Below are 14,739 nucleotides of genomic sequence, written 5' to 3' on the forward strand. Positions count from 1 at the left end.
TTCTTTTCTCACAACCCTGTGAGGCAGGTGGTGTGGGTATATTATCTCCATTTTACAGATGAGGAAACTGAGGCTCACATAGATTGGGTAACTTATTATCATCACACACACACACACACACACACACACACACACATATATATACACACACACACATACACACACACGTATGTATGTATGTAGCAGGTGGAAGAGCCAGAAGCCCAGTCAGAGCCCTTCCTGCTGCACCCCAAAGGACATTCAGCCTGAGCTAGTGTGTCTAAGAAAACACTTCTGTAATCCCTCATTAGAGGGCTATTAAGGTCTTGTTGTGCTGCCTTGGCAAAATTATGTTAACTCTCTCCATAATCCTCAGGGGTGGATGTCTGCAAATCCACCAACCACGGCTGTGAACACACTTGTGTTAATGATGGCAATTCCTACATCTGCAAATGCTCAGAGGGATTTGTTCTGGCAGAAGATGGGAAACGGTGCAGAAGTAAGTGATGGGAGCTTGGCCCCACCTCGTTGGAGGGGCTGACAGCAGAAGTGATGAGAGCTTGGCTTCACACGTTGGTAGGGCTGAAAGCAGTTGCTTTCTTGAGCTTTATTAGAATGAATGAATACCTAACTCTTCTCCCCATCCCCTACCCTCCACCACAATGAATAAACATAAAAGTGAAGTTCTGAAAACTTGTCTGAATTAAAAGCCAGACCCATTTACTTAGGGATCATTGTTGAAAAAAACTTCTAAGGAAAATAAGTAAGAACCCCTTTGAAAGCCAGGAACCAGTGAGTGTAACTGTCATTCTTTCCTGGGCCTGAGAACAAACATCCTCATTGCCAAGGAAAATGGGTCTCTGTTCAATTCTTTCCCTGAAGTCTCTTCACTTTTTATGCAAGGATGATGGAAGCTAGACCTGGGCTGGAGCCTTCTCCTTTCTGGAACCGGAGAAATGCCTCTCTCTGTGAACTTTTGCACATGAAGAATGCAAATTTTGTGTGTGTGTGTGTGTGTGTGTATGTGTGTTTGAGAAAAAAGTATGGTAAAGAAAGAAGAACAGAATTGCTGAAAGAAAATCAAATGTCTCGCTCCTTGCTTTCTCCCTTTTTTGCAGAGGGGAGATTATGGCTATAGAATGCTGCAGATATTTTACAACTTGGCTGACGGGTTGCTGAACTCGTTTATTTTTCTTTCTTTTTATTCTCTATTGGTCATAAAAGATGAGGCTCTGGGTGAAGAAGAGGGAGGGATACAGTTGGAAAAGATATCAATGAAACTTTATTAAAGAGGAGAAGAGGTGACAATCACCATCATCATCATCATCATTGTACCATACTCATGTTGAATGACAGCTGGATGAATGTGGCTATTTCAGACATCTACAGCGAACTTAAATAAAACTACCATGGCCTTTTTATCTTCTGACGGATAAAGTACAGATGGGTTATGGGGAATCATCTCATATATGCTGCTGTGAATGAAAACACCTATTATAGTGGGAGAAAGGAAAGGGAAGGAGGAAAAGGGCTCACTGGTTGTTAACTGTGGAGAACTTGCTTCTCTTTCTAACCCAGCTTGGCCCACACCAGGCATGGTGTATGTGTTGTGTGTCACCATCAAAGAAAGTATTGCTAATTAAAGATGGTGACCCCACTATATGTAGAGATGTAAAGGCCCCTCATAGATACCTAGTCACATAATAATAAATAAAAATAACTCATATTTATATAAAACTTGATGTTTCCCCTAAAACAGATTTGTGAGGTTGAGAGTAAAAATATTATTATCTAAATTATTACAGATGAGGAAACTAAAATGACTTGTTCAGAACTAGTAAAAGTATAGAGCCAGGATTCAAACCTAGGTCTCCTAACTCCAAACCCAGTGTTCTTTTTATTTCAGCATAACACTCTGCTATCAAATGAAGATGCACTTGATTTATGAAATGGGCCATTCCACAGGATTTAGCTGTGTTTGAAATTAGCTCATGAAGGGCGGCAGTGAGTTATAGGGGGGAGCTGGGTTCCAATCCAGCCTCTGCCCGTCCCTACCTGTGCGACATTGGGCAATTTACTTAACTTCTCTGAGTCCCAATTTTCTCCTTGGTAAAGTTAGGGACTTGGACTAGATGAATTCTGAAATCACATCTGGCTTTAAATCTATGATTCTACAAATTCAGTTGGTTGTCATTTCTGTAACGCCCCCTAAATCACAAGAAGCCTGTGCATACCCACATAACTAAGCATTTGTGTCAGTCTCTTACATTAATTTTAGGAAATGAAACTCATTATATTGAGTAGCTAGGTGCCAGGCCAGAGAATACAAATACAAAAAAAACCCAATAACCTTCAGTCTCTGCCCTCAAGGAGCTTATTTATATTCAATCAGGAGAAATAACATGTACACATGTCAGTAGATACAAAATATCAAAGTAAATATAAATATCAGGAGGAGGTAGAAGGCACTAGGCCTTGGGGCTTCATGAAAGGCTTCATGTAGGAGTTAGAACTTCAGCTGAGCTTTGAAGGAGGGCAGAGCATCCATATTTGAGGCTGGGCAATGTCCTGGGTGAAGGAAGATAGTCAGAACTTGGAATTAATTCCCAATTTGCTTTGCCTCCTCTTACTAGGTAATCTTGTCCATGTGTATTTCTAGAGACTGATGAAGTTGTTTTTTTTAATCATCCCCTTTTTCTATCCTACAGAATGCACCGAAGGCCCCATTGACCTGGTATTTGTGATTGACGGATCCAAAAGTCTCGGAGAGGAAAACTTTGAGATCGTGAAGCATTTTGTCACAGGCATCTTAGATTCCCTTGAGATCTCCCCCAAAGCAGCTCGAGTGGGGCTGCTGCAGTATTCAACCCAGGTCCGCACAGAATTCACCCTGAGGGACTTCCACACTGCCAGAGACATGAAAAAGGCTGTGGCCCACATGAAATACATGGGCAAAGGCTCCATGACTGGCTTGGCCCTGAAGCAGATGTTTGAGAGAAGTTTTACAGAAGGAGAAGGAGCCCGGCCACCTTCAGCAAGAGTGCCCAGAGTAGCCATTGTGTTCACGGATGGACGGGCCCAAGACGATGTCTCTGAATGGGCGAACAGAGCCCAGCAGAATGGTAATCTTGGATTATTAGATTATGTGTTATTTATTTTCGCCCAGGGGTATTAACATCAGTAATTCCCCCAACCTTTTAATGACGACTGCCAATAATTTCTATGGCACTGTGAAGGTCTCTATGGAGCTCCTCCCCCATGAACAACGCTGTAAGGTAGGTAGTTGGGGCATTGTTACCTCTTTTTAACAGATGAACCCAGTTATACAACTAGAGAGTGAAGTTTCATTCATTCATTCAACAAATGATTTGATGCTGACTGGGTATAGGATGCAGTGCTAGACACTAGAGAAGACAGAAAGTTTAAATAAGAAACAGCCCCTGCCCTCGTGGAGCTTATAGTCTAGTAAGGTTGATAAACCAATACAGAAAGCTATACAGCACTTATGATATAATCTGTATCAGGTAGTTACAAAATAAAGTGCTATGGTAGGCCTGAGGTCTTCTGGCCCCCAAGTCCATCCTATACCAAGCTACCTCTCAGGAACCAAACACAGGGGCCATTACACTAGACAGTGTAATGGAAGTCTTCTACAGCCACCATAAAACCTTACTATACTGCCCCCTAGTGGCTTCAGAGAGTTTATTCAACAACAAGAGTGCCTCCAAATGCTCATTCTTGCAAGAGACCCTTCCAGGAGGCCAGTGATAATGTCAGTACATGCAATGATGATTCATTTCAACAATGCAATTAAACAAACATTTATTAAGCACCTGCTGTGTGCCAGACCCAGTGCAAGGTGCTGGGAATACAAAGACAAAAACAAAAACAAAATAAGGCTCTTTTCTCAATGAGATTTTTCATTCTACTGGATGTGAATAATCATGTACTAATATTTACCAGCTGCAGTGTGTTCTCCATGGCAGAGAAAAAGCCTTTATTGCCTGAATAAAATGTCTGGCCAGGGATATAAATTCTAACCTCCTCTAATAGTTTTCATTATTGTGTACATCAAAGTCTCTTCTGGAAAGCAGTGCGTATATCAGTCAGAAGACCAAATCACTTAATTTCTCTGGGCCTCAGTTTCCTCATTTATAAAATGGAGAGGTTGGACTCAATTATCTCTGAAGTCCTTTCCAATTTTAAGTGCTATGATCTCAATACCATGAAAGCAATACTTAGCCCTGGACTAGGGGAATGATTTGGGTTAGGAGGAGGAAATAGTAGACTTTTAAAAAATAAAAACTTTGGAGAGGAGAGCAAATCCAGGTTTGTTCACTCAGTCGACTTAAGCACAGTTCTAGAAACTTTCAAATAAAAGTGTGATATTTCCTATGTAGAATGCAAGCAGCAAGCAGGTGAGGTAGATGAGTGTTACCTTCATCTTTTATCTCACAGATGGGAAAAGTGAAACCCATGAGAGGGGACACCCCTTGCTTGACTTAGCATAACTACAAATCATTTCCAGATGTACTCGTGGAAATCTGAGCTCAGTGAAGCTAACAGCAATAGCCTCTCAATATGTAGACACATGGCAGGGGTAAGGGATCCATCATGAGTTGCATTTTCCTATGTGTGCGAAGCCAGCTTAGAGTCTGACTTCAATTCCTGGAAACATTCTAAAATGTTAAAGGGATAGATAATGAACGTCTAGAAAAGGAAGCAGTGATCACAAAGAGCTAGCATGGCTTCATCAAGACAGAATAAACATGTTTCCTTTTTTGAGATAGTCTACAGGATGCTGTAGATATAATTCACCTAGATTTTAGCTAAACATTTGGCAAAGTTTCTCATGCTGTTCTTATGGAAAATATGATGATGTGTGGACTAGATGATGGTACAATTATGTGCTTTCATGTCTAGTTGAATGTCTACAGAGTAAGTCTTTAATGGGTCAGAGTCACCTTGGAAGTGGAAGGAGATCTCCAGTGGCCATCCTGGGGATCTATGGTTGGCCCTGTGAGGTTTAATAGTTTTATCAGTCACTTGGATAAAGGCATAGATAGCATGTTTATCAAAGTTTCAGATGACAATAAGCTGAGAGAAATAGCTAATAAACTGGGATAAAAGAGACGGGGCTAAAAAAAAAACCTCAATAGGCAAGATCGTTGGGTTGAACCTAATGTGGTAAAATTTAATAGTTATAAATGTAAAGTTGGAACTTGCATTCCACAACCAAAATGCATCTGAAAAAAGTTTGGGGGCTGAAAGTTTCATAGAAGTCAGCAATGGGACACAGTGACCAAGAAAGCTAATGAAGTCTTGGACTGCATTAAGACAAACAAAATATCTAGGAATAAGGAGACGATTGTCCCTCTGTATTTTCTAAGTCACAGCACATCAGGAGTACTGGGGTTAGTTCTGTGTGCCACAGTTTGGGAAGGACATTGATTAACTGGAAAGTATTCAGAAGAGGAAAATAAGGATGGCAAAAGATTAAAGTTCATGAATATGAAGATTGGTTGAAAGAGCTGGGGATGCTACATCTGGAGAAGAGAAGACTTTGGGGAGGGGGGGAAGACAATGAAGACTATTTTCAGTCATATGAAGGATTGTCTTGTGGAAGATGGAAAAGACTTATTCTTCTTGGTCCCAGGGAGCAGAACTAGGTTCAATGGATACAAGTTGCAGAGGAAACAAATTTAGGCTTGATATAAAGGTAAAAGAAAAACAAATCCAAACCAAAAACAAACAAACAAACAAACAAAACACCTCCTAGCAATCAGAACTGTCCAAAAGAAGAATGAACTATCTCAGGGGGCAGTGAGGTCTCTCTCGTTAGAGGTCTCCAAGCAAAAGCTAGATGATCCTGGATTCCTCTTCAGGTATGAGTTAGATGAGATAGCCTCTGAGGTGTCTTCCAGGTCAGAAATATAGAACCAAATGGTAGGAGATGAAAAGTGCTGAAGCCAGGAGACACTCTGGGACCTACCACCTGGGTGACTTTGGGCAAGATATTTAGCCTCTCTCAACCTCAGTATTTTTCATCTCTAAAATGAGGGGATTGGACTAGATGATCTCAGGCATTTTCCAGTCCTTACGATACTATGACTTCCCTCACCAGCCCAAGGCAGCAAGGTTCATGAAATAGGCTCATGCAGTAACCTACTTCCCTCAAGCTCCACAAGTCACAAAGATGAAGGGCACAAAACCATGCTGCAAATTTATGTCACATACTCTCAACCGGGCTCTCACCATAGCAAGGCAATCCTTTTACACCTCCTTAATTGACTCACTATCCCACTTACCACAGTACCTCTTGCAAATCTTTTCATACTTCCACAAACCTTCCACGGTCCTCCCAACCTCCACCCTCTTGATTGAAAATTTTACCTCGTATCTGAAAAGCGTGAGACCGTTCGCTCCCTCTTCTCCCCTCCTGGCATCACCCATCACTCAGATACCTTCCACCACTTTCTCCTCCTTCACTCTTGTCTTACATGAAGACGTGACCTTTCTCTTTGCCAATGACCACATGCACAAGTGATCCCATTCTATCTCATCTTCTCCAGCAGACTGCTGCCTCCATCATCCCTACTCTCATGTTAATCTTCAGTCTCTCCTGCCTATTGGATGCTTTCCCACTGCATGTCTCTCTCAGCCTCAAAAACCTTTTACTTGGTCCATCCATCCTTTCTACCTATCATTCCACATCTGTTCTCCCTTTTGTGGCTAAACTCCTTAAGAAGGCTGTCTACAGTCAGTGCTACACTTCCTATCCTCTCACTTTCTTCCTAACGCTATGTAACTTGGCTTTTAACTTCATCATTCTATTGAAACAGCTCTCTCCACATTTATCAGTGACCTCCTAATCACTAAATCTAAAGGCCTTTTCTCATTCCACAGCCTTCTTGACCTCTCTGCAGTTTCTTACACTATCAATCACCCTCTTCTCCTTGATACTGTCTTCTCTCTAGTTTTCTTGGCACAGTCCCCCCCCTTGTTTCTTCTCCTACCTGTCTGACCACTTCTCAGTCCCCTTCACTGACTCTTCATTCAGGTCACTCTTGCTAACTGTAGGTGTCTCTCAATCTGTCCTGGCCCTCTTCTCTTCTATCTCTATGCTATTTCACAGGGTGATCTCATCAGCTCCGATGGATTCAACCAACATTCTAATGCAGATGATTCTCAGGTGTATTTTGCCAACCTTTACCTTTTCTAACCTTCAGTCTTAAATCTCCAACCGACTATTGGATCTCTCAAACTGGACGTCTTAAACTCAGTATGTCCAAAACTGAACTTACTACCTTTCCCTCCAAAGCTTCCCCTCTTCCTAACTTCCTTATTTCTGGCGGGGGTACTACCATCCTCCCAATCACCCAGGCTCATAACCTGTATCATCCTCAGCTCCTCACTCTCATCTCCCATATTTACTCAGTTGCCAACTCCTATCATTTCTACCTGCATAACATTTCTCATATATACTCCCTTTATTCCTCTGACACAGCCACCACCCTAGTGCCCATCCTCATCACCTCACACCTGGCCTATTGAAATAATCTATTGATTTTTCTTCCTGACTCAAGTCTCTCCCCACCCCAGCATATCCCCTACTCATCTGTCAAACTGATCTTCCTAAAGTACAAGTCTGATCTATTCAGTCAACTCTGATAGCTTCCTACTGCCTCCAGAATCAAATTTAAACTCCTTTGTTTGTCTTTTAAGGCCCTCCCTAGCCTTGCTCCTTCCTACATTTCCAGTTGTCTTATGTTTTTACATCCCTCCCATGTACTCTGTGATCCAGTGACACTGGTCTCCTTGCTGCTCCTCACTTACTACACTCCATGTCCTGACTCTGGGCATATTCACTGTCTGTCCTCCATGCCTGGAGCTCTCCTTCCTCTCATCTTTACCTTCTGGCTTCCCTGGCTTCCTTCAATACCTTCTACAGAAGCCTTTCTCAATTCACCTTAATCTTAGTGCTTTCCTTCTGTGAATATCCCCAATTTATCATAGATAGACACACAGACAGAGAGAGAAAACATCTTGTTTGTACATCATTGTTTGCATGTTGTCGTGTGTCGTCCCCCCCCCCAAGACTGTGAGCTTCTTGAGAGCAGGGACTGTTTTTTGCCTTTCTTTGAATTCCCACCACTTAGCACAGTGCCTGGCACATAGCAGGTGCTTAATAAATGTTTATTAATTGACTGAAAAAGAGAAACAACTGTTTCATTAGCTCTTGAATAACCAAGAGTTAACTGAAGCAATATGTTCACTGCACGGAGCTAATGAATTTAATTACTGTTAGATATAGTTTTAGGGAAAAAAAACCTTAAAATAGCAGTTAGCCTTTTTAGGAAGCTTGTCTACAAATTCTCTGGGCTCCCAGACAACTATGTTGAACTCACATAGCTACTGACCTTTCACAGACACAGAGGACAGCACAACTTTTGCCACAACTGAAAGTTAACCACTTAAAGTGATTCTATGAGTCTGAACTAATGAGTTAGCCTGGATACTAATGTATCTATGCTGTACAGAAAAGCAACTAGACATTAACATTTAGAAATGCTGGAGCCAAAGCAGAACTCAGGATGTATCCAGAGTAAAAGAATAAAAAGTGGTGCATTTTGGCTCTTAAAGAAATAAACAAATTTCTTTTTTAAAATTATGAACTTAACAAATGCCAGCACACATGAACATTCCAATACACAAAGAACAGGTGAAGAAGATATACATGAAACAATGACCTTCTGTTGCATACAGCTTTTTAAAAGTATATATTAAATTCAGCATAGTAGTAGCAACACTATCCTTATCTCTGTCCCCTTCTGAACTTCCTTTCCCTCTCTTCAATGCATTTTTATAATTTTTCATTGACACTTCTTTTTTTTCTTTTTCATTTTTGGAATTCTTACCACTACTCATCAAATCCCTTCCCATATCCTCCCCTCCCCCAAAAAAGGCCCTCTCTTATAATGAATATCTTGTCATCTTTAAGAAGCATTTTAATTTTGTTAGTAAACACCTTAGAAGCAACCTGCAACCCTTCTTCAAATTCAATACTAATATTAGTATTACTAATACTAATATTAGTAATGCTAGTAATTAGTAATACTAATCTTAGTCAGTAGTCAATAAACCCTTATTAAGAGCCTACCATATGCCAGGCACTGTGCTAAGTGCTGGGGAACAAATGTGAAAAAAGAAAGGCAGTCCCTGCCCAAGGAGCGTACAATCTAATAGGGGAAGACAAAATACAAAAGGAAGCTTAGGGGGTAGGGGGCTGAGGAGGATTTCCTGTCATGGAGGCATGGTGGAGAAGTCAGTCAGAGAAGTCTCAAAGTAGTGAAGCCAGACGAGAAATGAGAAATCTAAGCTGAGCCCTCCTACAATGGAGGTTTGGAGTTCATGGTCCCACCCTCCAGAGAGGAAGTAGATAGTGCTGAGGTTAAGTACCAAGGCTGATGATGTCTTACAGGATGAGGAGGATCTATAATGAGCATCCTGGGGCAGGGTAGAGAAGTCAGTTAGAGAAGTCCCAGAGTAGTGCAGCCAAATGAGTAAGAAATGAGACTGGGGGGCAAGGAGACAATCTTGGGTTTTCTTTCTTTCTTTTCTTTTTAACTCATATCATTAGTTACATAGTTGTATTTTGAGTTCTATATGGTGGCTCCTGTCAAGTTTGGAAGCTAGGTCATGAGGTCAGGGTCATGGTAGCAGAGATGTCATTCTGCAGAACTAGATACAAAGAGGTTAGATGACAGGTCCTGGGCACTACCTGGACCATTTATAAATGAGGTCAAAGGTTTGGAATTGGGAGGGACTTTAGAGATCATCTAATCCAGTGCCCTCATTTTAAGGGTGAGGAAGTGATTGGCTCAGAGAGATTAATGGGTTTGACCATGGTCCCACAAGTGAAAGGTCACAGAGCTGGGATTCAAACTCAGGTTGTGTGACTACAGAGCCAACACAATTTCCAAGAAATTCTCATAAAGTAAATTGGCCTCTCCCAAAGACGGAAGACAACATGACGGAAATAAGAACGCAAGAAATTCTGAGCAGTAGTCCATTAAGCTCAGGATTCTCTCTCTTACTGTGGCACCAAGGAATATTTTAGGAGTGAGCATGGTCACCCTCTACAAGATGCCCTCTCTAAATATTATGGATATCCTCCCAATAGCCCTAATTTTGATTAATGAATTTAATTATCTAATTATTAATTTATCTGCCATGAATTTCCAAAGCCTCTCTTGAGCTTTATATTTTGAGCCTTTATTCCTTGGAGTAATGAGTCAAAAAGTTTACTTAACACTGTGTCCTATTCCAACAGCTTTATAAATATAGATATATACAGAAGAAAAATTAGAGGCTGGAACAGAATTTACTATGCATATGGTGAACACACACACAAAAAAAGTAGGAGTTGCTGTCCTGCTATATCAGTCAGTGAAGGAAGAACCCATACAATGAAATCATAAATCACTGAAGTACCCATTCTGGGCCCAGTCTCTTAAATCACACTACAGTGGTAAGTTGGGCCCCCAGCGGGCAGTTGACTACCATTCTCCTCAGAGTTATAGGGGCAACCTCTAATATCTATGAGCCCCATTTGGTGCTTTCCTCAATATCAACCAACCATATGATATCAATGAGCTTTTACAAGAGAGTAATTACTGAAAAAGTATTTATTGGGAAAGTAAGGAGAGAATTTATGAAAACATCCCCTAAACCAGAGGAACACTCTCCTCTTGAATATACAAGGTCCATGGGATGAGTGGGCTCAAGATTAAAGTATAAAGGTAGTCGGGCACACACGTAGGGAACACGTGGGACTAAGCGATACCTCATGACTCTTGACCCTAGGAGTCCTTTTCTTCCTTCACAGAGTCCCTACCAAGTTCAATGGTCAAGTTGCTCCCTTCCTCAGCTGAGAAGTCTCTTGTTGGACACAGCGTCTCAGCCAATGGGTCAATACATTGCTAGGCTGAGTCAATTGGGTATCTTTGATGCTGAACTGGCTACTCACCAGACTTGAATGTGCCACTACCAGTTCCAGTGATCTTTACCACCAATTCTGGTTGCCGAAGGGACCTTTTGATGCTTCCTCCAACCTTCTGAAGATCATAAGGTCATAACCTGGTCAGTTCCTTCTTCAGACAACCAATCATCTAAGATAAGGAAATAACAGATAAAAAAGAAATAGAAAACATGCATTCAGGGACACGTGAGCTAGTTTGGTGGGAAAAGTGTCCGGCTGCCCTTCCTCCCCACCTACCTGCTCAGAGAAGTTCTTTCTTACTTGCAAGCCATGAGGGAAGAGAGTGAGAGCTTGTTCACTCAAACATTTTGTATACACACTCATTTCCAGCTCATTCAGCTTCTACTTAGTCATCAGTCCTTCTGAGTTCATACCATCATCATATATCAACCTGGAATCATCATGGCTGAAATTGGTTTCTGAAGTTCCACATGCTGGATTGGAAGCAGGCAGAAAACATTACGCATGCTCTCTATAACCCACCAGAAAAGGCAAATCTGAGCATGCTTAAAGGATTAAGACCTCATTGGTCAGTTCTTCATTAAAAGTATAAAATATCCTAAAGTATCATGTATTTTAAAACTATCTTTTCTCAGGTTTCAAGGGGGTGATGCCTCATTTTAATACTATGGAGTTTGGTAAATATCCACCCATTCATCCAATGAGCATTTTAAAGTATCTGTTGTGTTCTAGGCACTGTGTACTGCGTAAACCTCATCCAGCACAAAGAGATAAACATTTGTGAGCCTTCCCAGAGCTGAGTAAAGATACGTTACTCAATGACTGTAACCCTCCTGCTTCCCCCCTGTCAAGGCCATTTCCCTGTCCCATGAGTACTTCCCTTTTATGCATAGAAATGAACCAATGACAGTAGAATAACAGAAAGTGATCATCATTAATAACTGATAGAACCCCTTGTAATAATAATAATGATAGTTAACATTTATAGAGCTCTTTAAGATTTGCCAAGAAATACACACACAGACACACACATGCACATAAGCATACACACACACATACATATACATATATGCAAACATACATATAGCAAAGAGCCTCACATAGGTATATATATTTTATTATTTTTGTTCAGTTGTTTTTCAGTCATGGCCAACTCTTTGTGACTCCATTTGGGGTTTCCATGGCAAAGATACTGGAATGGTTTGCCATTTCCTTCTCTAGCTCATTTTACAGATGAGGAAACTGAGGCAAACAGGGTTAAGTGACTTGTCCAGGGTCACACAGCTAATGTTTGAGGACCGATTTGAACTCATGAAGAGGAGTCTTCTTGATTCCAAGCCCAGGGCTTGGATATTGAACCAACAGTCAATCTCTCTCATCACAGGAGACACGTGTTTTCCAGAACCTTAGACTAAGATCTTAACTACATTGTTTTAATTTGTTTTGTATCTAGGAATAACCATCTATGCTGTTGGAGTAGGAAAAGCCATTGAAGAAGAATTGCAGGAGATTGCATCTGATCCCCCTGATAGACATCTCTTCTATGCAGAAGACTTCAGCACAATGGGAGAAATAAGTGAAAAACTCAAGAAAGGAATCTGTGAAGGTGCCAAATATCAATTTGATCAGTTACACAGGAAAGGGAGCAGCAGGAACCCCTCTACTTCCTAGATTCTCAATCTGTTCTTTAGGATCTCCAGTGCTCAGTAGCTTTTTATATAAAAAAGTGTTCTTTCAAGTTGGGAGGAAAATAATGCTTAAGAGAACCAATATCAGGGAGAGGGCCTAGAGATTGAGAAAAAGTCAGTACAGACATGCCCCAAATAGTGTTGCCCCCTATCACATTCTCTTGCAATAACATTAATACATTATAACCAAGTGCCACCATAATAGACTCAAACATTATTGCAATAAACCCAATCGCCCAGATGTAAATGCCTTTTACATTCCAATTGATGGAGATTAAGAATCACCTGCCTCCAACTGGTAGAAATGAGAGTAGTCTGTAATACATGGACCAATCAGAAAATTGTTGTTGGCTAGGTCCAGGATGGTAGCAGTCAGGAACTATAAAGGGTGCCCACCTGCACAGTTGCCTGCTCACCCCCCAATCCCACCCCATTTGTGCTACTCCAATCACTCTTCTTTCCATTTTGACTGAAGCCAGTCCTAAGGAGAGAGGATGGGATGATGCTGGGAGTTGCTACCTTTATGCTAAAGATGAACCATATTAAGCCCCCAAGGGAAGACAAAGTTGTGGGAGAGTGATGAGACTATGAAGATGTCACAGAGTCAAGCCCAAAACCACTCCCCAGCACAAACACACAAACACACACACACATACATCCATGGCCCTCATCAAGGACAAAATAAGAACACATGTGAGGCCAAACCTTTTACTCTGTGTGATGTCTTAAGTGAGTGACAACCAGTCTTAGGTATGGAGGAAGAGGGAAAGGGTAGGGAGGAGGAATTGGTATCACCATTATAGAGATTACATAGTCTCAATTCTCTGTAACTCTTAATTTCAGCCTTTTGGTAATACAGAAAGATATCTCTCATTTATAACATTATTCCTGTGGAACTAACCGCCCCCTAAAACACTACTTTGCCTAATGTTCTGTTTTCATGGAACAAATTAACATTAGGTGGGGAGATATTCCTGCCTAAAGTGAAACAAATTAAAACTTGGCTAGCTAATCAAAGCTAAACCATTTTAAGTTTCAATGGGTAGCAAAAAGTACAGATTGATGCATATTTTATGTGTGTTTATATAACTGAGATGGAAAAGGGTCAATGGAAAAATGTCCTTTCAAATCATCATTTATGACAATGAGTTTCCACTCATAGGAAGTAACACTACTTCACATCTGCATAACTCTTTTATCCCTTTCCAAATGCCTTCATTTACATTATTTCATTTATATGAGATCATGGAAAAGATTGAGAATTCAATTCAGTGCAGTGAGTATATATTACATGTCTGCTGTGTGGAAAATGCTACGCTAAGAACTAATGATACATAGGCAAAAATGAAATGGTCTTTGCCCTTGGAGTGCTTAAATTATACTGGACAGATGCACTATGCACAAAGATGAGTAACTACATAAAGTTATCCAAAGTAGTTTCAAGAGGAAAGGAATGCTAATAACCAGAGGTGGGAGGGAATTAAGGGGAGTTAAGGAGTCAGGTGGGGAGACAGATCAAGAACGTCCTCGTGAAGGCAGTGCTAATAACAGAGGGGGGATGTCAGAGCTGGAGGTGAGGAGTGGTGAGAGAGATCAGGAAAGGCCTCATGTAGGGGATGGCACTTGAGCTACGCGTGGAAGAAAAACAGACATTCTAAGAGGCAGAGGTGAGAAGCGGGGAGGGAAGATGCATGATTTCTACTTGGCGAATGCTTTGACTATTTGATTTTTATAGCTTAGATTTCAATCTGCAAGATATATTCATAATCTTTTCTGTTCCCTTTCTCTGTGACTTAAAATAGATGTAAAGAAACTCCAACAAATTTAGATATGTTATTACTTGCTCATAAATTCTCAGTTCAATCAAGTACACCAGATCTATCCTAAATCGTACGGGCTACACACAAGAAAGAGGGGATTAAATTAAAGAGGGAAGAGGACAAAAGGTCCTCTGTGTTTTATTAGACAGATGATGTATCACAAGTACAACAAATAACATTATGCATTCCAAGTTGGTCATCAGGAAAATGGCATGCAGTATGTGCTATCATCATTTGCACTTTGCTCCTT

At 41.0% G+C, this 14,739-nt stretch overlaps 1 protein-coding gene across 1 annotated transcript in view; it reads left to right on the forward strand.

Annotated features, from left to right (window-relative positions):
* Positions 1–14,739, forward strand: part of MATN2 (matrilin 2) — a 202,873-nt gene that overhangs the window by 179,975 nt on the left and 8,159 nt on the right. The window contains 3 exon segments of the mRNA XM_020968963.2: positions 356–478; positions 2,688–3,101; positions 12,435–12,587. Of these exon segments, the coding sequence (XP_020824622.1) occupies positions 356–478; positions 2,688–3,101; positions 12,435–12,587 (690 nt within the window).

Source organism: Phascolarctos cinereus, unplaced genomic scaffold, assembly GCF_003287225.1.
Source record: "Phascolarctos cinereus isolate Bilbo 61053 unplaced genomic scaffold, phaCin_HiC Scaffold_4;HRSCAF=312, whole genome shotgun sequence".
NCBI lineage: Eukaryota > Metazoa > Chordata > Mammalia > Diprotodontia > Phascolarctidae > Phascolarctos > Phascolarctos cinereus.